At 41.1% G+C, this 24,375-nt stretch overlaps 1 protein-coding gene across 1 annotated transcript in view; it reads left to right on the forward strand.

The window, feature by feature from the left end:
- Positions 1–23,774, forward strand: part of GRB2 (growth factor receptor bound protein 2) — a 65,025-nt gene extending 41,251 nt beyond the window's left edge. The window contains exons 3-6 of the mRNA XM_050920622.1: positions 8,658–8,755; positions 16,011–16,133; positions 19,484–19,652; positions 21,485–23,774. Coding sequence (XP_050776579.1) covers positions 8,658–8,755; positions 16,011–16,133; positions 19,484–19,652; positions 21,485–21,670 — 576 coding nt within the window. The 3' untranslated portion in view covers positions 21,671–23,774. The remainder of the gene's footprint in view (positions 1–8,657; positions 8,756–16,010; positions 16,134–19,483; positions 19,653–21,484) is intronic.
- Positions 23,775–24,375: the final 601 nt, after the last annotated feature.

The following is a 24,375-nucleotide window of genomic DNA, read 5'->3' on the forward strand; positions in this document are numbered from 1 at the left end:
TGGCACTTGATCTAGGCTTACCTATGTCGATGGTAGCAACAGTGGGGAAACTTCAGTGAAAATTTAGTGCAGATGAGGCCTGTGGCTAAACTTGTGGAGTGTTACTCATCAGGTCTTTTGTACTGCTATACAACTTGATTTAGTATAGTGGCTTTTATCATGGTGTTTACAAAGCTAAATACAGTTAGAAAAAAGCCAAAGAGAACAATCAAGATGTGTAGGCTGGGGAGAAAGAGAATCATCTATCTGTTTAGATGAGTTCAGAAAATAATCCAGATGGTAGGCGCTACAGAGAAGTGTCAGTGAAGGGATAGAAGTCTGGTGCTAGAGAGGGTAGGAAGTAGTAGGAAGGCTTGGGAGGTTAGTCTGGGCAAATTCATGTAGGATTTTAAAAACAAAGGTAGTTTTGAACTAGAATCTTGATCACTGATTACCTGACATGTTCCTGACTGATTCTTCCATGCTTACTGCATTTTTTATGCTACCTAATGTTAGGCACTGAGCTGTAGGTTTCCTGTCCACCATAATTCTTACTCTGTTTTTGTCAAGAGTTTTGCAATTTAAATGGTGGAATGGTACTTGCAACTTGTCTCTAATTTACGTGTTAAAAAGGGTATCCGTTACAAAGCTATCTTTCCCTCTCATCATTTCTTTGATGGTTTGGGATATTATTTTAGCATATCTGTAAGCATTCTTACAGCACAATACTGTAGTGATAGGTATGAATTGGTGTGACAGGCTTGGGGAGAGCCTTTTTCCTGTTCAGGCAGTGTGAAAAGAGAAATCATGGGTCCTGGCATGGTTGGTTTCTGTGACTTCCACTGTTCTGTATGTTTATGGTAACTTTCAGCTTTGTTTTATATTTTGCTGCTGAGAGAAACTGCTAGTTTCCTTCTGAGGAGAGAGGAAAATATCCATGGATAACACAATATAATCAAGAAAAGTACTTCAAAATGTACAGGACAAAACCAGTTCTCCTTCACTCTAGTTGAAAGCGTTTAAACTTCTTGACTGTTGTGGCAGTGAATGGGGTCAATATGAGAACCCTGTGTATGCCACGTTGAAGTACAGGGCTACCCATGCCCACTTTTCAGATTGATTGTTGTGTGAGCCCCTCCTGTTAGCTACTTTTGCATGGGCCTGATTATTATTATTGTTGTGTTTTTAAAGGGATGAGGACGGGGAAAGTATTTATATGGAGGTATGAGCAGCAGGAAATCTGGGGTGGAAAATGGCAAACCTTTGAACCCTTTTCATGTCAGTTGACACGAGTTGTTGAGATGTTAAGCTATGCGACTTGATTGTTGACTGCGGCTTGATATGAAATGTATTTACACTCACTATTTTGCTGTCTCAAGCCTGCATTTGATGGTCTGCATTTTTCACAGCCTCTGTATTTGTCTGGATGTTGCTTTGATAACAATAACAGATACACAGTTCTTCTTGTTACGCAGCTGTGTCCAAGAAGCTCAGTGCATCAGCTCCTGGTCTGTAAAATGGAGATATTTCCCTATCTTCCCCCTCACACGCACACACATGGGGTGTGGTGAGGATAAATTGTATGAGATGCAAAGAAAAGCCAAAAAATATGAAATTTAGAAAGTTGGGTATTCCTGAACCAGCCTTCTCTTCTCAACTGTTCAACTGTATTCTTTAATGTCTAACATTTGATCTGGTGTAGTTAGAATGAACTGGAGTGAAATTATGACATGGAGGGCATAAACCAAGAGAAAGGGAACTTGCTCTGTGGTTTATAACCTGTTTGTCTTACTCGTATTAGAATGCTGGCTATTTTGATGTACAGGTTACCCTGTGCTATGGTAAGGTGCTATTTCCTTAACATAGCGCAGAAGGATATGTCCTGTAACTGCCATTCCTAAATGCTGAGAGTATGAGATACTTGGTGTGAAGGGTTTAGGCTACATGCCTTGCTACGTCAGTAGAATCCTCAACGGAAGGACATGGAGGGCAGCCTTGGTATATATATACTTAAATGGTTTTCCATTGCCAACCAGGACCTGTCTAGGTTCCTTATACAAAGCCAGCAAAAGGATAAATCTCAGGTTTTGTCTACACTACACAGCCCTGTCACTAAAGGTCAGGTAGTGTAAATGCTGTTTGTTGGCACTTTTACCGACAAAGTACTTCCACCCCCTATGAGCGGGGTTCTCACTGTTGACAGGAGAGCGCTGCTGCCGATGATAAGCTGTTTACACTGCTACTTGCCACGGCAAAACTTTTGTCTTAGGGTGGGGGTAGGGGGCAGGAAGAATTTAAGCACCTGTGAATGACTAAAGTTTTTTGTTGTCTTTTAAAAGTAGGTTAATTGAATATGAAAATGAATGCTATAATCAATAAATGTTTCCTGAATTATGTTAAATTTTATCCTATTTCTAAATGAATGTTGTATTGAAAATTCATAACCTTGTAATAGAAATTGACAGGGGAAGCTGGGGTTTGGGCAAGGAACTGCCGTGGAGTTTCCAGCACTGAAGAGGCTCTAACTGGATAGAAATTCTAGCTATCAATAGCTAACGATGACTGGAATTTTCATGAGGTAACGTTGTTCATTGTAATGAACTTTGTTACGTGATTTGTAACATTCAGAATCGCTTGAGGCTGGCTGCAGATTCAGAAAGTGATTGCATTCAGTTAATGTTTGGAAGATTTTCTTCTCAGGCATTTAATTTTTTTAAGGAAGCTGAGAAACTAAAGTAAAAATCTGCAGCTAGGGAGGATTTTGAGTAAGTTCTACACTAATGGAATTGTGGAGTACACAGGGCTGTTTTTATAGCACAAAAACAATATACTGCAAGACTGTGCATTTTACTGTTCAATTTGCAGCTGCTGTCTTTCTCCTTGTCACTTTACTGACCTACCTTTTAAGAGGGGTGAGTTATGGGAGTCAACATACAGTTCTCAAGCTATACTTAAAGCAGAAAACATTCGGTACATAAACAGCTTTGTCCTGAGCCTACTGATCAACCTTGATGTGGTTTTTCACCCTGTTGCTGCCACATTATTTTAACAGTAGTTACCACAAATTGCCAGCCCATTCTATTAAATTATCTTTTTTTTCACATTAGTGGCACCTAGCAACGAAAACATACTCACCACCACTCATCCCCTCCACCATTTTGTACATCAGTACAAGCCACCCTGATATGGCTAAAATTGCAGTTGTACTCTAATAGTCACATTTGTGGGCATCCCCACCCACCAAACCAGCATATCTGAATGTGGTTGTCAGTCTGGGAATGTTCCAGTTTTTACAGTTGCTAGAGGTTTGGTTGTAGTTCTCCCATTCACAGTTTCTGCAGGCACCTCAGAACATATAGCTTGTGTTTGAAACTGTCAGGAAGAGGATAATGTTCAATTTGCCAGAAAGGTTCTGTGATGGGTCCCCGTGGTGCATCCTGGAACTTTGGTACCGCTAAATCATCTGTCTTCCCAACCTGGGCTCCCTCTCACACTGTGATGCTGTGACAAGCTGCAGACCCCTCCAGGTCCTGCCCTTACATAACCATTTACAGGCAGGGACACACCCAGCTTTCGCCAGCCACTCATGAACCAACAATAGAGAGGCTCCAGCCAGCTCCCCAGGATAGGACCCCACAGCTATACCACCCTGCCCTCCTTAAAAGCCTGACCAGTGTAAGATTATTACCCAGTCCGCTCCTCCCTCAACGTGGAGAAGACATAAGTAGGTTTTTGTTAACTGATCTACGACTTTTTCATGCACTTCACTCAAACCACACTGGTTTTAGGTGAAATATAAAACAGATTTATTACCTACCAAAAGATAGATTTTTAAGTGATTATTAACAATAAGTGTACAGATCAAAGTAGATTACCTAAGAAATAAAACAAAATTGCAATTCGAGTTCTGTAAACTAGACAGGATTTGAATCAAGCAGTGTCTCACTCTGATGGTACAAACAGTCCACCAATCTTCCATATACAGGCTGGAATTCCTCCTTTCCCACCTGGGACCACCTGGCCAGTCTAGTCTTTGTTCCTGAGGTGTTTCCAGGTGTCGAGCTGGGGGGGGCGGGAGTGAGGCCAAGTGATGTCACTTCCCCCTTTTCTAACTTCTGCCTTGTGGCAGAAACTTCATTGTCCCAAACAAAGCCCCCAGCACAGTTAGTGGAAAAGTACAGGCACAAGATGGAGTCCAGTGTCAGATGAGCTAGTCACATGCCATTCATGCTTTGAGTCATACTAGGGGCCATTACCCATATTCTGGCTAGAACATCCATAGGAAAGTCCATCAGGTGGGAGTAAGCTGCTTCCATAGCCCATTGTGTTCATTGATCGGTCATCAACTTGAATAGTCCATTCACAGTGTGCTGGGTAGACTGGATGTATACCTTGTGTGGGAGTTACCACAGGAGCAAACACATTTGAAGTACAGGTATATAGTCAGTATTCATAAAACAAAAATGATACATGCATGCAAATAGGATTATTGTATTCAGCAAACCATAACTTTTCCCTTCACCCCTCACATGGCCTATTTTGTACAAGATTTGTTGTGATTATATAACAGTGGTGAATATGTGGGTGCCAGGGTGTTGCTTTGTGGTACAGAGTATCACAGGTTCCTTCCTACAATTTCTTAAATTATTGGAAATATTCACAGGGTGTAGGACTGGGAATATTTTGAATATTTTCTTCAAGCTGTTGCAGCAAAAGCTGCCTTGCTGAGCAGCCATTCAGCAATCCTCTTCTCTGTTTCCATGGGGACAGATGGGCTTTTGCTGATAAGTGATCTATTATGGAACTAGGAAAGTGACAGGTAGTATTTGAGCCACTATTACTGTAACACAGGGCTGACTACAGACTCAAGACCATCACATGACAGTATTTGTATTCAAATGTAATGGCTAAAAATATCCCTCCTTTTCCTTCCTCTTACGCACAAATGCTCCAATGTAAAAGGAACACGGTTTTAAATGTCTCATTTGACTGCATCAATAGCAGATTTGGCTGCAAAAGAAACTCAAATTCATGTTTAACCCATACAGAGAGCAGGAATTCTCAATGCATTTCAGTGAGGGATTACAGGGTTTGGGATTCGACGTTTCTGCAAGCTCCCAAAACCACCTTCATCTTGAGCAGCAAAACTTATGAAATTTTGTTCAACACTTTCATTTGGAGGATTTAGCTCTTTCTGTATGCCCTTCAGATTACTAGCTTGTACAGTTGGTTGAGGTTGGGAAGAACTGTTACTTTACTTTGCAGCATTCTGGTGAAATAATCTGAAAATTTTGTGGCAGCTTCAGTGAAATTTAAAAAATTAGGTTTTTTTAAAATAAATGGGATATAAAAATAATGCTTGGGATTATGGGAGATAAGTAGGTTTGTCAGACATTTCTCCTAAAATTTTCAGCAGCAGAATACTTTAATTGTTACCATTTGGTTTCAGAGTTTCCCCCAACTGAGATTGGGCCTGTTCCTACTCCTCAGAGCTGTTGTTTCAGGCTGTCTGCAGTCTCAGAGCCAACAAACACTCTATTAGTTTACTCTCAGTTGTATTCATGGACATGAATACTAAAAGTGTGGGGGGGTTTTAGATAAAAGCTGAAATTTTGCAGAATGCTGCTGTAGTAAGGGGCAGATTCCATGGCTACAGAATTGTGGGATAAATTGGGCCTAGCTAAAAGAGCTGTTATCTGTTGAACTAATTATGTGGCTTCTGGCTCTCTTTGACAGTTCCACTGCCATCTACTAAATCATTTTTTAAATATTCCTTTATTTAACTCCTGCTTTGTGTTTTTCATTGCATCTCATGGCCTTTGGAGTCATAATCATTGCATAGAGGATCGACAGGTCTCCCATTCTTTTGAAGTCAAAGAGCAGTTTCCTTTGATTTGCTATCACTAATGCATCCCTTAGCAATGCCTCCATCCTGCATTTGGCTCTGGGCCAAATGTTAATTAGTACCTACAGCGTATAGAGTTTGGATCTCCATAGCGAAGCATATCTCTTGAGACAAGATCAAGCTCATTCAAATCATGTATGTTTGAGTATTAGAATTTCAAATAATTTTTAATGCATCCTTACATTTTGGGAAGTGTTTCTTAATACTGAGCTATGATCCACCTATAAGTCTTCACTTTTATTCTAGAGGAGGAAAGAGGAGTCAGTTATGTTCCCTAAAAGCTACACACGATAAAACTTCAGAAAGGTTTGATCTGTGTCATAGATTCTGTGGTAAAAAAAGGAAACAGCACAGTCCCAAAAAGTAAATATTCAGTCATGGCATTCAGCATGTGCAGAATGCTATCAAATACACCAATATAATCAAATGCAAACATGCTGCAAGTCAGCCTGCTGATGACTGCCAAGATATATAGCAACTGGAGCCTAACAAACACTAAAACAATACATGCAAAACAAAGGAGTAGCTGCACAAAAGGTAGTCAAAAGAAAGATCCTTTTAAAATTAAATTTGTCTGAATGCACTTTCATTATATTTTTTATTTTTCTTGTGTCTGCGTCATAGAAGGTACAACCCTTTCTGTGATACTCTTGGAGAGGGCAGACTCTCCATGGCTGCTTGATTCCTATCTAAATGAGTAGTTTGGTCTGGGTTGTAGTGTTGGCATTAAGGAAGAAATGGCTGTTAGACGGTTATCCATTATTATTAGAAAACTGTTACTCATTTGCTAAAATCGATCATAGTTATTCAGGTTTTACTGTTATCTACTTTACTAGAGCCCAGTTCAATCCAAAGTGGGGTTTCCTTCTTATCCAGATCTAGCTATTGGAGTGGTGTAGGTTATGATATTAAAATGCCACACAGTCATCAGCTACAAGGGCCTTGCTGAGGCATGTATTAATAGCATTACTATGTGTAATTCTGCTCTCCCCCCCCCCTTCCTCCCACCCCTCTACCAAAAAAAAAAGGTGAATAGATGACCAAAACTTCAGAAGTGGAAATAATTGCTAGTGAAAACAGGTTTTTCCTGAGAGGATTTCTCCATTATAGAGATGGCTGTAAATCAACACAGATCTAACCTGTGAACTATTTCAGAGTGGTAGCTGCGTTTAGTCTGTATCCGCAAAAAGAATGAGGAGTACTTGTAGCACCTTAGAGCCTAACAAATTTATTTAAGCATGAGCTTTCAGCCCACGAAAGCTTACGCTTAAATAGATTTTAGCCCATGAAAGCTTATGCTTAAATAAATTTGTTAGCCTCTAAGGTGCCACAAGTACTCCTGTTCTTTCTTGTGAAGTGTGTAACTGCTTTGTGGGTGCAGCAGTAGATTTTTCACACACCTTTCACACATTTAGAGCCTAATAGTAGCATGTCCTGTTCCTCCTTTTGCCTTTCCCCAACTTCATCTACCAAGGCAGCCTGGTGGTCCCATGGTGCTTTTGTTATAAAGGGCCAAAGCCATCTCTGAATTTTTAATCTTCTAGATTGACAGCTTTTTGTTAGTTACTCATCCAGGAGAAAAGCTCTAGAGAGTTAACTTGGGAGGGAATGAATAAGGTTGTGGGATATTGGCCAAAAAGCATAGCTTTCCAACAAAAATAAAGATGTCCCTTGTACTCTACTGTCCTTCATTAATCCAGCTTCATCCCTTATGACTTTCTGGTCTTGTACTCATCTTCAAGTGTTGTCATAGTCAGAAAAGTGCATATTAAAAATGGGTACCTTCATGTTCCTACATCCACTGATAATGTGCCAGAGTTCCAGTGACTCACTTTATTGATGTACGTCTTGTCCGCACTAAGGAACTTTACCAAAAAAATTCACCACTGCAGCTCCCTGTTCATCTGGGTTTAATTAATGGTAAAAACACCTGAAGCGGCCGGTCTTGTTTACACTTGGGCTCCCAACAGTGTTACCATTAGGGATTTTTAAAACAAATTCCCTAATATAAGCACTCCTTAAAACCCTGTGGCTCCAGTACAACCACAGGAGAGAGAGACTATCATCAGAATTGCCGAGTAAGTTCTGAATGAATAATTATCAGCGGTAAAAGGAAGAATACAGCTTGTTTCTCAGATCTCAGATTGAATTTGCAGTGGTGGCAATTAACCAAATACTCCTTATTTTATAAACTGAACTTGATCTAAAGAAGTTGCTGAGGGTAAATATGGAACATACAGACTGTGGCTCTGGCTACACTAGAGAGCATACAGCGGTGCAGCTACACCGATGCAGCTGAGCCTCAGTAAGCTGTCTAGTGTAGCCGCTGTGAACCGACGAGAGAGTTCTCCTATTGAGTTAATCCATCCCCAACGAGCAGGGGCAGCTATGTCAGTGAGAAAAGCTCTCCTGCTGACATAGCACTGTCCATTTTGGCGCTTAAATCAGCATAAATTATGTCAGAGAGGTGGCTGATTCACACCTCTGAGTGACATAATTTATGTCTACTTAAGCTGTAGTGTAGCCATAGTCTGACTTTCCTACTAAACCACCCAACTTCAACATTGAAGTTTCAGATGATTTCAAGTGATTTTTTTTTCCCTTCACCCTGCCTGCCATAGCTTTCAAAATGCATAGGGTGCATTGGAGGAGAATAGCAGATACATTTCAAGAAATGTGTATCATAAGAGCACCCTGGCTTCCTAAGCACAATTCTGTCTTCTGCTATATACTGAAGTAAGGTAAATAGTTTCATTGTTTTTGTTTCCTGCAGGTTTTGAATGAAGAATGCGATCAGAACTGGTACAAGGCAGAACTCAATGGGAAGGATGGCTTCATTCCCAAGAACTACATAGAAATGAAACCACATCCGTAAGTGGAGCGTCACTGATCCCCTTCCCCCACTCTGCCTTGTTTTCATTTGCCCTTGAAGTAATAGGGAGGGCTGCTGAGCACATTGTAATGAGTGTTGGACCTTAGTCACTGGCACAGTCCTGTGGACTTCGTAAGGTATAAAGGGGTTACTACTAGCTGCTGCACCCAGAACAGCCCTGTTATGATGAATCTTAATTGCACAGCTCCTATGGTTTGCAGTACTGGGACTTTCTCCTGCAGACCTCTTGAGGAGCAAGGGGAAAGGGTGTCCTGGTGGAATCCAACTAAATAAATTGCCTGGAAATTTCATGATGTGAAATCTGGGAGCCAGAAGAGCTTCAGAGTTAGTGTAGCTCCTTATTTATTGTTCTATATTTTTTGTTAAAAATAGGAGACTATTTAAAACAACCCTATAATAAGAGACTGTCAAAGTTGTGTGGTTAAGCACTGCAAAAATCAGAAATGCCATGTGTTTGACCTTAATTCTGCCCTATATATGTTTTGATACTTTGCAACATAGGTTTTAACAGAGTAAGAGTGAAAATTGCTGGCATATCACTTAAATAAAGCTACTTTTGTAGATAAACCTTTGATATGAAATGTCCATGCTAAATGTACCAGTGTAGTTGGTTCCCACTTCCAACGAAGCCCGCCTTGAGTAGCTTCTCAACACATGTCCTTCCTCAAATACTGAAGAACAAGAACATGCTAACAATACTGTTCCATGACTCTGGCTGGCCTCTTGATTATTTCTTTTCAGACACTTTTTTGCATCTTCTCTTGTTCTCGGGTTATACTGAAATTTTAGCTCGTTGAAGTGCTTGACAAGAAAGCAGTAGCTCTGTGCAGTGCAATTCTGAAGAGTAAAGAATCTTCTGGGCCGTCCAATAAGAGCTGTCACTGGGGTTTCTATCAGTAACTGTAACGCTGCAGTTCACAAACACTGTTGGTGCTGCTTTCGTCAATAGTTGGCTTCAGTATTTAAATAATGAAGAAGAAATTGCAGTTAAATATTGAACAAGAATTTTTTCTGTGGGGCCTGCCTTCCAAACAGAAAGATGAAGATTCTCCCAGGCAGTGCGCTAAGAATGTGGTGAGGAGCATCGTATTAGTGGTAGATTAATCTGGGTAGGAAGCATGACAAGGTCAGTCAAGACCTGTGAAGGGTCTCTCAAACTGTTTAAAGCCTCGTCTACACTGGGGGAATTCTGTAGAAATTTTCATTGTTAATGATTGTTCAGCTTTGCTGGTGTCAGTAGTGTTGGGAGCCCTAATGTAGCTGGTCTACTAGTGGTTTTAAGCACTATCAATTATTTCCTCTGAGCGAGTTTAGATGAATATTTAAATTGCTTACAGAAGTCAGTGCCCCAGGGGCTCCCATCATCATTTATGTGTGGAGCTAAACAAGTATTAGCGATCCTGGAAAACTTTCCCATAATTTCCCTAGTGTAGTGCAGATTTAACTGTGGTACCGGGCTGCAAGTGTAAATAGATTAGCAGAATAGGTGCTGGAATTAAGGGTGGTGCAGATGCTGCCACCATCCTGGCTTGAAGTGGTTTCCTTTATGTACAGGATTTATAGTTTGGTTCAATGGCTCTCATCACCTCCACTATAAAAATTGTTCCAGCACCCCTAATTAGCAGTTTACATAAACAGCAAGTTGCAGGCAACTGAACAGGAACTTGAAAGTGCTAGGTTCTTTTGTAGGACCAGCATCTCAAAGGGCATGCTGTGAATGAGCAGTATGGAGACTACTTCAGTGAAGAGGGGTTGGAAACGAAGGAGCTATCTATAGAACCTGGAATAATTTTCAGTATAAGACCTGTCATAGGGGATGGGCTTTAAATCCTACAGTCCAATAGCTAGCCTTCAAATATAATGTGGTGTTTTCCCCAGATCACATGGTGCAAAACTTCCAATTTGCTTCACAATTATTAACAAATAAAGCCTGAAAGAAAAGAATGAGTCTTCCAGTTGCAAAATTCAGAAACCCTTTTAAAACAAAGAGTTAATCTGTAATTCACACCAATTGATGCAATAGAGAGGTGAGATATTCAGTGAAGAGTAGCAGGAAGCTCTGGTAGGGAGACTTCCTGCTAAGCTCAGCTCTGCATTTCATAGGCAAGGCTTGCTTTTTGGGGTTGCTTTCATGGTGTGGTTTGTGTTAGATTTTTGGCCTGTACGTCTTAAGCGCTTGTGCATGCATACTGAGTTGTTCACATAGATCTTTTTGGAATATCCCTTCACAAACATTGACTTTTATGTGTGGAGGAAACACAGCCGAGCTAAATGATTGCAATGAGTGAGGCCAGAAGAACTGCCAAATTGCTGCTTGCACAACCAAGAAACTAGTCTGTATGCCTGGTGAACTTTGGTATTTTACCTATCAGTGCATCCACCTCCAGCCTTGGAACATCAGCAGTAAAATCTGTATTTGTTTTTGCAGTCCTGACTGGACAGCTTCACCCAACATAACATTTGTCTCCAACTAGCTTTGTAATTACAGATCTAACCATTCAGAATGAAATAGTGGAAACCATTGGAATAGTGTGGATGCTTTCTTTGGTTTAAAATGTTTGGCTATTCTGAGGATTTTGCTAGTTTTTGACCCAACCTACGGAAAAGATTTGTGTGCAATATTCCATAAAGCCAGAAAACATATGGTGCCTTGGATGTGTGTTCCTAGCAGTCTGATATGTTTCCTTAAACACAAATTTCCTCTTTTTTCTTTTTTATATGTGAAGAATGCCTGAAAAGTTTGTTTTTTTCTGATTGTTTTTACATTAAAAATTCAGATCTTCTCTATCCTGAACTCTATGAATGACTAGAGAGCTAGTAGAATTATGACCTCACAAGAGACAAAGCTGAGCCATTGCAAAGAGGATTTTTAATAATTTTCCTCTCCTATTTAACTTATGCCTGGGTAATTATTAGAAAATGTCTGTGGGGAGGATTCAAAATTGTTCCTCTTCAATAATCTGATATATTTCTTAATGTATGTTTGAAATCTCTAATGAGCCAGCAAAACCAAGGAAAACTAATCTTGATATTTTTGATTCAAACCAGCAAAAAAACCCAACCCAAACCAAAACAAAAAACTCTGCCTGGAAAAATCTTTCAGGTTTCCTTTATGCACCACAGAGGTGGAAAAAAAAATGCACAAAAACTTTTTTTTTTTAACCTTTTGCAGGTCAACTTTTACATGGTGATAAAATGTCAGTCCTAGCTGAGTAATTGAGAATTAGATAGAACAAAGCAACCAAATAACAGCAAAAATCCTAAGCAGAAACTATGGAAAGAATTCTCAAATTCTTAATATAAAACTTGCAAAGTGCAGTATTAGGATAAAGTAAAATGTAATGCTTATTCATCTTTACTGTGACCAAAACGCAAGAATGTGGGAAACAGAACCCCCTATCAATATCTTGACACAGTGAATTCTGAAGGAGTCCCAGATAATGGTTTCTCACACCTAATTTTGAAAAAAAAAAAAACCAAAAAAAAAAACCCAATACGCTGATGTAATGGTGATAGGAGCTCCCTTTGCTGGCTCTGTGGCAACAAAGTGCTGATTTCAATGAGGTTATTGCAAAAACAAGGAAGTATTCAGTTCTGGTTGCTCCTTTGCTATTGGATACAGGGTGGGGGTGGGAATTAGATTGTCCTTTCTGTTTGAGGGGAAAAAAGGTGTAACATACTTTATTCTAAGTTGTGTGTGTAATATATGTGTAGTTGAGGAGTGATGTCTGGGATTTGTAATAGAGGATGTTTCCTCCAGTCTGAAAACTCTCCATAAATGGAACTACTTGGAGCGAAGTTAATATTTTCTTCACAAGATTTCAGTGGTGGAAACAATTTTCAGACACGTTGCCTATAGCAAAAATATCCCTGTAAACATATCTGGTGTCCTTTACATCAATGATGTCATTTATATACTGTGCATTGTATCAGACAGACACCATAAGCAGATGGTGAGAGGAGCGGGGGCTGCCAGTTATAGAAGAATCTGCTCATGGTGTGATGAAGTCTCTTTCTCTAGATCATGTCTGATCCTGGAGAGCAGAAACTGTTGTTCCATCTCTGAGGATTTCACAAAAAAAATCCACTAAATAAAGGCCAGTCTTACAGATCTCTGTATCCTCCCTGCAAAAGGAGCCCTCGGTATGGTAATGGAAAGGAAGTTATTTGGAATGAAGTCCTTGCTGTTGAGCCATGAAATGGGGCCCCAACAGGAATGCCCCGCATGCTCATGGATTGTGGCAATGAGTGTCTCTTGACCCAGTTTGAGATAACTTATCACTCAGCATTTTAGCCATTCTGTCTCTAACTGAAGATAGCTCTGGTTTTCCCAACACAGCATGTGCCCAACATCCCAAACCCAGTTTATTTTTGCTATTCTTGGACTGGAGTCTGGGTTACAAACCTGTGATCGATGAGCTGTGGGAAGCACCTAACAGACTAGGCCTGTGATTTAATTTCACCCTGGCACAGGAGCAGCCAGCTACTGACTGAATGTAGTCACTTTGTTCACTGCAGTTCTGTATGAATTATTCATCATCACCTGATCCAGAACAGGCTGGAAATTGTTCTTTGGCACAAAATGCATTTTCCATTTGTGCAGTAGTGGTGCGGAGTCCCTATTAAGACGTGAAAAGCTCCTGATTCAACTATTCGCAGCTATAATGTCAAGTGTAGCCTTTGAAGAAACCTGTGGGTGAAGTCTGCATTTCAATGTATTTAATAGCGGAAGAAATCTTGTTGCTTTCCCTTACTTGCTACTAAAGCGACAGTTGTTGTTCCTTCCTGTTAAAAATCATAAGATTTCTTTGCTTAATCTAGTATAATCTATTGTGACCCAAGACCCACTTAATGCCAACTGGCAAGGGAGTTACAGGAATACACTGATTCTGGTGTGTATGTTCTTGTTCACCAAAGAATGTCATGTGAGGTCTTAAATGACAGCCAGACTCACATTGAACATTAATAGCGGCGGGAAATGTATGTACAGATACTCAGGATATAGATACTAAAAATATGTTAAAGTCTGTATCAAGGCAGAGGTGAAAAACAGTCCTCCTTTCAGACAGGAGGTAAGAAATGTATCTCTTTGGAATGTAAATTAAGCATTGTAAACAAACGCAATGGATGTCCATTGATATACAATGTGAGATGTTAGTGAAGAGATGTGAAGTCAACAGGAAAGCAGCACACAGGAAAAGCAAGCCGGGGGTGGTTGTCCTCTTTGAGTACAGACAGTGAACTTGGGTGGGTGGGTGTATGTCAGAAATGAAGAAGACACCTCATCCTGAACATAGAAAGGAGATGGGCAGTGCATTGCCGTTCATGAAAACAGGATCTCGGATAGCCTTGGTTGAAAACACTGCTAAAGAGTTTGGGTGAGAGTGTCACGGAGTCACCAGGCGATGCTCCGGAACTGCTCCCCACTAAGCCAGTCAGGACTTTGGGGAGCCTCCTCTCCCTTGGAGCAGACTTGTTCAGGGCAAGAAGCTCACACGTCTTCACCTCCTGGGTCTCTCCTTGGAGCATTCAGCATCCTCTGCCCCTCCATGCGCTTCCCACAGCGAGTCCACCCCAGCGGGGTCCTGGGGAAGCCACCAGGTCCTGCACCCCCACTTTGCAGTCAGACGTGACTCTTAGCCAGCCAGTAACACAGAGGTTTATTCGATGACAGGAACAGGGTCTAAAACAGAGCTTGTAGATACAGCGAACCGGACCCCTCAGCTGGGTCCATTCTGGGGGGCAGTGAGCCAGACCCCCAGGTCTGCCCTCCACCCTTGACCCTAGCCAGCTCCAGACTCACAAGCCCTCCCAGCCCCTCCTCTCTCCTCAGCCCCTTTCCCGGGCCAGGAGGTCACCTGATCCCTTTGTCTCCAACACCTTCAGCTGGCACCTTTGCAGGGGAGGGGCCCAGGCCATCAGTTGCTAGGAGACAGAGTGTCAGGCATTTAGGTGCACTGGCCCTTTGCTCTGCCAGATACTTAAGAACTGCCATGGGGACACTGAGGCACCAACACAGTATTCAGAGAAAACATTAAGAACATTCCCAGTTCGTCACAGAGATAGATTCCTTTTGGCAGCAAGGTAACCTGGAAGTTTTGTTTTATGTGTAACCATTTGTTTCCAATATTCTTATTCACTGTCTCCTGAGTCTCTAGGCTTCAATGATAAACTTATTTTTGTTTTCACATAAATATATCTCAGTGCCGTGGCTTTAAGCTAAGTGCTGGTCTTGAGCTGAATATTAAACTGGTGTATATACCGTTCCTTTGGAAACAGGAAGCCTGGTAGTTCTGTGAGTAAGCAGTGTCGGGATGGATATCACAGGGGAATGCTTCAAAGGGACTTGGGGTCTGGGGTACATCTATTGTTAACCTGCAAGGTAAACCTAAGCACACGCGAGACGACTCCTCACTAGTGGCAGGGAGTGACAAGGTGGCTCACCTGTCCTTGGAACTCCAAGACATCTGTCTTCCAAAGTGTCTGCTTTGCAAGTCAGTACAGAGGCACTGCATTTTTCCTTAGCAAACTCAAGTAATAAGAGCATGTATAATTACTTTCCATTGACCATCTTCAGTTGGCAGTAGTGAAACAAATCCAGCTGTACATGAACAAAGTTCCATAATGATGGGCCATGTACATGCAGATTTCTTGATAGTCGTTGGTTAAACTGTGTATCTTCTGCTTCAGAAACACAGGCCTCTCTACACCTGGAGTTGTAGAGGAAGATTTCTATTAGCATTTGGCTGGCCCCAAAAGGGGAGCTGTTCAGTCTATTGTTTTTGTTTGGTTTTTGTTAAAGTTATGGAACCTGATTACCAAAATACTCTCCAGAACCATTCAATAGCCTTTAGATTTATCCACGCAACTGGACAGATTCAACATCATCCAGGTGGGGCACTGTGCTACATAATTTTCCTACAGTAGTTTCTCCTTCTGCTCTTATTGTAAATTCTGCAATTTCAGTGATTTCATTTACAGACATACCAAGTCATCCCAGTATAGTAGAAAAAGGCTAGTGCAAAGCCCCTCCTGGTGGAATCATGGTGGCCGTTGCTCTCAAGATGAGGAGCCATGGTACTTGTGCTGGTAAAGATTCTGTAGAGCAGTATCAAGGTGCAGTTCAATCCATTACCATTCTTTTGAAATGACTTCACAACTATGTACATGTCCAACCCTGATTTTTCCATGGGGAGGGGATTGACTTTAATTCTCATCTTTCTTCTTCCACAGATGGTTTTTTGGGAAGATCCCCCGAGCAAAGGCTGAGGAGATGTTAGGCAAACAGAGACACGATGGTGCCTTTCTCATCAGGGAGAGTGAGAGTGCTCCTGGGGACTTCTCTCTCTCAGTCAAGTGAGTAATGCTCTGTAGCATCCAGTGTGCGAATTAGGACACCCCTTGTGTGATAAAAGTACAAATGATTATTCCTGTTTTTCACCTCTGACACTATTTCCCACATGTGTAGTAGCAGTTCTTCTCTTCCAGTGACATGCACCTGTGCTATCTTTTGTAACAATAAATATGGGTGCTCTATCCTACTAAGAGTTACCTTGCTGAGATGATGGTAACAAGATATTGTCCCGTTCTTTGTGAAACGATGTACCGGTTCAGTGGTGAGAACAGGGGAATGGGACACCATGACTCAATGGATTCTGAAGAATGATGATGATCACATACAGTTTTTCCCTCTTCCTGCTCTTCTCATTTACTATTCTGAGGCTCTAATTCTTTCCACCTTCTGCTCTCGCTATCTGGCTGGTTGAGAGACACTTTCAAATATGCAGTTTTTCATAACTCTGTGGGAGGCACACATTTTGGGAGTATCCTTGTTCTCTAGCATAGAGATGTGGAGTTGTAAAAATGGAGCGTGCTTCCCATCTCTTATCTGTAGAGTCCATGTTGGCACAGACCTGATGATTTCATTTTGGAAGTGTAGCTGGGTTGCAAGGAGCTATTACTTAATATTTTTATTACAGTAGTATCTAGAGATGCTTATTTAAATTGCTTTAACAGTAGCTCCTATGTCAGTCTCACATATTCCCTCACAAGCTGTGAGAGCCCCAAGAGGCTGCTGTGAAATAGAATGGAAATGTTACAAGCTTTAACAGTATGGGATGTGTACTTAAATGAACCAACTCTTGTCCATTAGCAGTTGACGCCCTTCTTCCCCTCCACTTACAGTTGCACGCCCTTTGCCTGGCAGAGCTGAGCAAGATATCCTTCGGAACCTAAGCATCATATTTTGATTATCCAGCTGAGGTTGCTACAGAATACAGTTTTCCATGCCCATCAAGCACAGTATCTCAGCAGTGTTTCCAGCCCTTCCCTTCTGTGATTAAATTCTGGACCTCATATATGGCAGCATAGAATTCTGCCATCATGCTGGCTTGTTTTTAGCATTTATATTCTGCCTTTGGTACAATAATCAGATACGCTGGAATACACACAAGGCTATATGAATGACCAGAAACAAGATGTAAATAGAACCTTTATTCCAGGAAGCTTATTCTTTACAAAACTAACACATTGATTCTAAATGCAGGGAGACCACAGATCTAGTAGCTCAGTGATAGCTCACCTACAGTGCCTAGTAGCTCAGTGATAGCTCACCTACTGATCTCTCTCTCTCTCTCTCTCTCTCTCATATATCTATCTATCTAATATATATCTCAATCAATCAATGTGTGCATGTTTTGGGATTTTTCTGCTCATTAGCTCTTCTGAAAGGGCTTACTAAAACCTTATCTGCAGGATCTGAAGTGGAAAGAAACTGACTGAGAAAGGAAGACTTGAAGCATTAGCCATGAAATACTTGCTGCAGATTTGACATTTGCTCATAGCAACAGTAGACTGTACATCTCCAGGTACTGAAAGACTGTAAACACCAAATGAGAACTGCTTGCCTGCATTTTTCATTTCTTGAACTATAAAGGGAAAATGTTATAGTTCTGTCTACATGTACCTCTCTATTGGTAGCCTTTTGATCTCCTCTTGCTTCAGAAGAAAATTTATTGAAAGCAAGAGACAGAGGTTTTTATTAAATATGCAACTAGACAGAAGTTTTGATACCAAAAGATCTAGTTAAAGTTGAGTTAAGGGTGCTGCTGTGTAAGTCTATAGAAGTGTTTGGGTTGTGTTTTTTGTTTTTTCTTGTTGCACTAACTGGCTTTGTGTGGGGAGATTTTAATCAAGCACTTGTTCTGAAGTTTGAGTTTGGGATTTTGAAGTCCATCACCCGGAAGGGATGGGAAACAGTAGGTGCTGTTGTGCAGCAGCAACCTTAACTCCCTTTTAACAAAGTATTTTATAAGTATGTATGTTTTGTTTTTAAACCTGTGAGAACCTCCAGCCAGCCTGGCTCATTCACATCTTTATCAACAGAATGGGTTTACTCTCTCATGGCTGGGATATCAAGCCTTAGTAGACAATTTTAGACATTCTTTGAGTCTTGGGGAGTTCAACTCAGGTACTTCAGAAACAGCCAGCACCAGAAAAAGCATGCCCACATGGCAGTTCTCAAGTCATCTCTTTACTTTGACAAAATGCCTAATCACTACTGATTTAAAAAAGGAAGTTACACCATGCACAACGTGGACCAATGGGCTCTACAACCCAAACATCCCACGGGATCTCCCAGGAGTACAGGTGACTATGATGTACATATGTATGATGCACATAAATATATAATGTGCATGCACATGGAATGCCATCATTGGTGTTGAGCTGTATCTTGGGAACCTCTTGACCAAATTTGCACCACACTTCTTGGTGGATTTTAGAGAGATTTGAAAATTTGGTTTTAAAGCAAAACCCTATTGCAACCTTAAGTATGGAGTATCTAGTCACTCCATAGTATTCTTTTAACAGGTCCTGTCTTCTGTAGCTTCTTTTTCGCCCTTCTCTGTCAGTGCATAAAATGGTAATACCTGCTACAGTCTTAGCTGTGCTGATAAAAAAGAGACCATTATCAGCTATTCATCTGGAATCATTTGGAAGAACCAATTTTTCATTCTTGTCCCTAGCAGTAAAACCTAAATCTTCTGCTGTCTTAATGTTCAGCTCTTTCACTCCTGCCTGTAATATGCGTAGGGGATGTTCTTGAAAGGATAAAGTGACTCTTTCTTTCTCTAAATGTGAGTTCAATCTTGGCTCATATTGTTAGTGGAATGATTCTGGTTCCAAGATGACATTCTTCCAGCCCCATACACTTTCTAAGATGACTATCTTTGTTCAGGTGGGATAGCAGCCATTGCTATAGGTCAGGACTGAGTGGCTTGGCATAGTTATATGGAAGGAGTCTGCATTCCCTCTGCCACTCTATTTGCCTGTCCAGACAGTATTTTCATTCCTTCTTTCATGAACGCTGTTGTCACAAGCTTTGTTTTTATAGTATTTATACTTTCAAAACACACCCCAGACACTGATTATCTCTATGATCCCTTCTTCCCTGTGCAGGGTCTGAGGAAGTGCAAAAGCTATTTTCCACTAATCCTTAGCCTGCACAGATGACAGTGAGTTAGTGTATCTCCAAAATCATTTGAGACCTAGATTCACAGCGATTAAGAAAGGAGACATTTTTATGCTATTTATGCTTGGAATTGTCTTCCTAGATTTAATTGGTTTCCATTCACGTCCTTCTAGGAAGAGAGACTCAGTATGACTGATATATACAATCTGTCTTCTCTCCCTGTTCCACATCCCAGGTTTGGAAATGATGTGCAGCACTTCAAGGTGCTCCGAGATGGGGCTGGCAAGTATTTCCTCTGGGTGGTGAAGTTCAATTCTCTGAACGAGCTGGTAGATTATCACAGATCCACTTCTGTCTCCAGGAACCAGCAGATATTCCTTCGGGACATTGAGCAGGTGCCACAGGTAAGATGGTGGGAGAGAGGAGCATTGCCACTATAACCAAAATGGAGAGCTCTCGGTCAGCAGCCCAAAGGATTGCTTGAATTTTCAGTAGGGAGAGAGAAGTTAACCCTTTAACTTTCCCTCTCTGATGTAGAATTATCTGATTCTACAATTCTGATTCCTGGATTCTGCAGACTAATTATACTGAAAAATAAATGCAGCCCATCTGCCTTCTTTTGGATGGGCTTTGTACCACTATAAAAAACTTGTAAATCCCCTTCTGTTCTGGCAAAGGATGTCCCTATGACTTTTTGATCCTCCAATTCGCATCTTTAAGAATAATTTGGGATTATGCCTATCCTTCAATACATAAAGCCCCATAGTGAGGCTGTCTGTTCGTTCCCACCAGTAGACATGGTTGTAATCATATGTTACATTCCCTTCCCCCAGCTACTTTCAAGGGGATTTTGATTTCTGTTTGAATTAGTTTTTAGCCAGCAGGGCCCTCAGCAGTACACTGCATACCATCAATATCTTAATGCACATTCCTCTTCAGAGGCACACTGTGGAGAATGATTAAGGATATCGGCATATGGAACTTCTCTCCTCTAGGTTGCTGGTTTGACTCTAGTCCAAACTGGTAGTGACCATAATTATGGTCTAATGGAAGTTATTGGTTTTAGTTCAGCTCCCAGGCACACCAAAATACCATCACAGTTCGCAATTGGTGTCTGATGGGCTCTGCAGGAAGACCATCTCACCATTAGATGTGGCTCCTCCAGTCCAGGCTTGAGACATGCTGGAAAGGCCAAGTGGAGGAAACTTAGGGTATGTCTAAACTAGAGCATGAAGGGATAAATTCTAGCTCGAGGCAATATACCGACACTAGCTCTGATTACCTAGTGTGCTAAAAATGGAAATGAAGCTGCAGTGGCACAAGCAGCAGGAGGGGCTTGCTGCCCCAAATATGATCCTTTCTCAGTCCAGAGGTATGGCCTTGGGACAGCTAGTGCCTCTTGCAGCTCGTCCTACCGTGGGTACACATCTATTTTTAGCATGCTAGCATAATCAGAGCTAGTGTGGGTATGTCTCCTCAAGCTGGCATTTACACCTTCCAGCCCTAGTGCAGACTTTCCCGTATGCTGCTCTGTCCATGCTTTACCTAGTCTATAGAAAACCAGGACATCAAGGCTATTGAACCAGTATTAAATTAACCATATCAAAAGAGACATAGCTGAAAAATACAGAAAACATGAAAATAAAAGTACTTCCTAGCACCATTAAACTCAATTTTTAAATTAAGCTTTAGTTTTCATAAACACAGTATACAGATTTGCAGAAAATAGATTGGATAAAGTCTGTCCAGAAAAACTTCACTCAACGTGAATGAATGGTGGTTAGAAAACTTGTTGTGATTTGTGTGGGAAGCAAACTGAGGAAGAATAAGAGTAATGAAGCTATTAGGACACAGAAAGGAAATGAAGAAGAAGGACAAGGATACAGATGTGAAGGGAATATCTAGTGGAGACAGTAACATATACAGTATGGGCCTCTGATAAGACATGGTCACAAAGGGGTGTCTTGCAGTGAAAGTGCCCAAGAGACTCCACCTTGTAGAGTTTTACTGTAACTCATTCATTTAATTAGTTTGACCATTTTCAAAGGCCTTGTGTATTCTAAACGTATCCTTTTGAGCATCTTGTCACAGGTGATGAAAGAGGCAATTTGCAGAGAAATGAAACAGCCCAAATATTTACTAGTGGCACCTGAACTCTGTTGCAGAGCTAGAATGCAGCCTATGGGAGATCTGAATGCTGTGAATGACTCTCTCTCTTGGTTTTTTCCCCATGCAGCAACCCACATACGTTCAGGCCCTTTTCGATTTCGACCCCCAGGAGGAAGGTGAACTCGGCTTCCGTCGTGGAGACTTTATCCAGGTCCTCGACAATTCTGATCCCAACTGGTGGAAAGGAGCCTGTCATGGACAGACGGGCATGTTTCCACGCAACTACGTGACCCCAGTGAACCGGAACATCTAGAGATAAATATTAGAGATTATTTAAAGAAACCAGAGAAACAGTAAATACACATACAGAGTCTAACTACAGCCGGTGATCTAAAATCACAAGATGGTAAAACCTGAATCACTTCTTACCACAAAGTGATCTTCCTTCACTCAGTATGGAACTTTGGGGGTGGGAGGGAGAGTTCAACTTACATGCCAAAATTTACCTTTAAATTAAAAAAAGTAACAGATTTCCTCAGCTGCTCCTAGGTTGTCCCTTTCATTCACTATTCCTTTTCCCCCCTCCTTTGTCCATCAGTGCATGAAGTTTTAATGCCATATAAAGTCCTAGCCATGCTGATAAAGGAAAAGGGAGAAACTCTGCTGGTATTTTCTCTCTATGCAAACAGTCTTCATTTGACATGGAGGGACTTGAGAGAAGAACCAAATCCACTGTCCTGCCTTTAAAAAAACAAAACTGCTTTTTGCCTTCAGCATTCAGCTCTTTTTGGTTGGGAAAAGATGGTGTTTTCTTTATTTTTCCTTCTCCTTAGCCACTCTCCCCTCTGAGGCTCAGCAGCTTCATAGCAGAGTGAAGGAGACAAGCTTTTTTCACAAGTCACAGAGCTGCTCTGAGAAATTCCAAACTACAATCAGTCTGTTCTCTTCTATTTTGGTGACAGCTTTTTTTCTTAAAGGTGTACAGTTGAGCACAGTCTGTAATTTTTTTCCATAGTGCCTTTGCCCGTATTTCCTTTTTTATTATTTTTAAGTTAAAAGGACAGTCCAGAGGTTTTTTTCTTCATACGTGTAAATATTTTTAGGAGGGGAGAAGGGGTAGTTTTATCAATGAATATAAAAAGACATCTACAAAAAAGATGGAGCTTTAATATTTGTATTACCATCTGACTTTCTTTATTCCAAGGAAAAATACAAGGCATCTACAGTGTTGTAAGTGGCAGCACAGGCTGCTCAGAGGTGGGGAGATGCAGCCAGGAGCCTCAGGAAAAGGGAGAGGATTGCCTCATTAGGACTGTTCAATAGAATCATAGAAATGTAGGATTGGAAAGGACCTAAATAGGTCATCTAGTCCAGTCCCCTGCACTGAGCCAGGACTAAGTATTATGGGAAATGGGCAAACATATTTGGGGGTGAAGGTGGGCAATGTTCTATCAAAGTACCATGGTGGGAGAGAATAATGCTGAGGTGTCTGACGAAATGTACATTCCTCTTGACAGGAAACTTTATATTACAGGGAAACCTCAATAAGTAGTACTTGAGTACACTTCAAGGTATTAGCGAATGTCCATACGTACACATGTAATCAAGAGTCCGGCTCCCTTTAGGCTGGGGTAGGGAATATTTGCAATCATGTCTTGTTCTTGAAAAGAGGGGGTGGCATCACTGTTCTCCACTTTCTCCCTACCCCATCCTCCTCATGCCAGTGTTACACAATTTAAGAAGTTGATTTTTACTTTTCACTCCTGTTTCACAGCAGGCTGTGTGACTGCATTCCCTTTCCCCTCACCACAGTGGCATTCGTTAATGCCATTAGCTCCTCTGTCAGAGCAGTTTGACATTGATTTGGACAAAAAGGAGATAAATCAAACTGCAGAGCTTTGTGCCAATCTTCAGTTATATTGTTTCCTCTTGGCAGCCCTGTGGCTGAACCCTTCACCCCAATGATGAACCCCAAAACTGCAACAGAGATCTCCTGCCCAAGCGGAGACGTTCCTGTATTGGCGGGTGCCTTTTTTGTACTAAGTGTTACAAATGTTTTATTCCTGAGATGGACTCTGCCTTACACTTCATTTCTCCAGCAGATGAAAGAGAGAGCTACCCTGTAGAGTATTACTTTCTCTCCCTGTCCTTGCTAGCTGTCATTCACTTTGTCTTCTTTCTAAAAATGATTGGAAAAGGAATCTATGGCATTCTACACCTGGACCATTTGATTGTTTCCTTACTTTGAAATTGGTGTATATCATACAGCCTTGCAGACATATGTCTTGTGTGTACATATATTAAAAAAAAAATCAGTGTTTAAATAAAAAGGCCTATGTACTTAATCCTTTAACTCTGCAGCAGCATTTGGTAGATAGTAATTAACTGTGAATAATAAATATACAATGAATTCTTCACTTTAGCATCTGTCTGTTATTTCCATTAACTGAGCAAAACATCAGCCAGGCAAACTAATTTATAATCTGTAACTCAATGGGAAGGAGGAGATAAGTTAGTCCTTCATCCTACCAAGATAGATAAATTGACAACTGCATAGGTTAGCATGCATGGCCTTCTGGGTTCAGATAAAAATCATGTCTGCTGCTTGCAGACATTAGAGACCTTTGTCCATTATCTGAATAGTAGGTGGAGCCTGGATGTTTCCTTGTTCCTTGCTCAAAACTTTATATTGATCTCTACAAATAGGCATGAATTGCTGACACATAGTAAGGAACCAGTTGTGGAAAATGCTTTGGTGTATCCGATCTGACTTCTGACTGATCGTCTCCAAGTAGTTTATTGCTGCTTTTTTACTGAAGGACAGAGTGTGGGGGGATGCTGGAATCTGACTTGTGAGAATAGCAACTGTATTTCCAACTGACAAATGAGTGATTTTTTTTTTTTTTTTTTTTTTCCTGCTCGATTTGCACCTTGGCCTTTATGGATTACATCCAATCGTATGAGTTAGTTCCAAGCACTTTCAAATGGTACCAGAATGGCTTGCCTGGATCATCATCA

The sequence above is a fragment of the Gopherus flavomarginatus genome, chromosome 12 (genome assembly GCF_025201925.1).
Source record: "Gopherus flavomarginatus isolate rGopFla2 chromosome 12, rGopFla2.mat.asm, whole genome shotgun sequence".
Lineage (NCBI taxonomy): Eukaryota > Metazoa > Chordata > Testudines > Testudinidae > Gopherus > Gopherus flavomarginatus.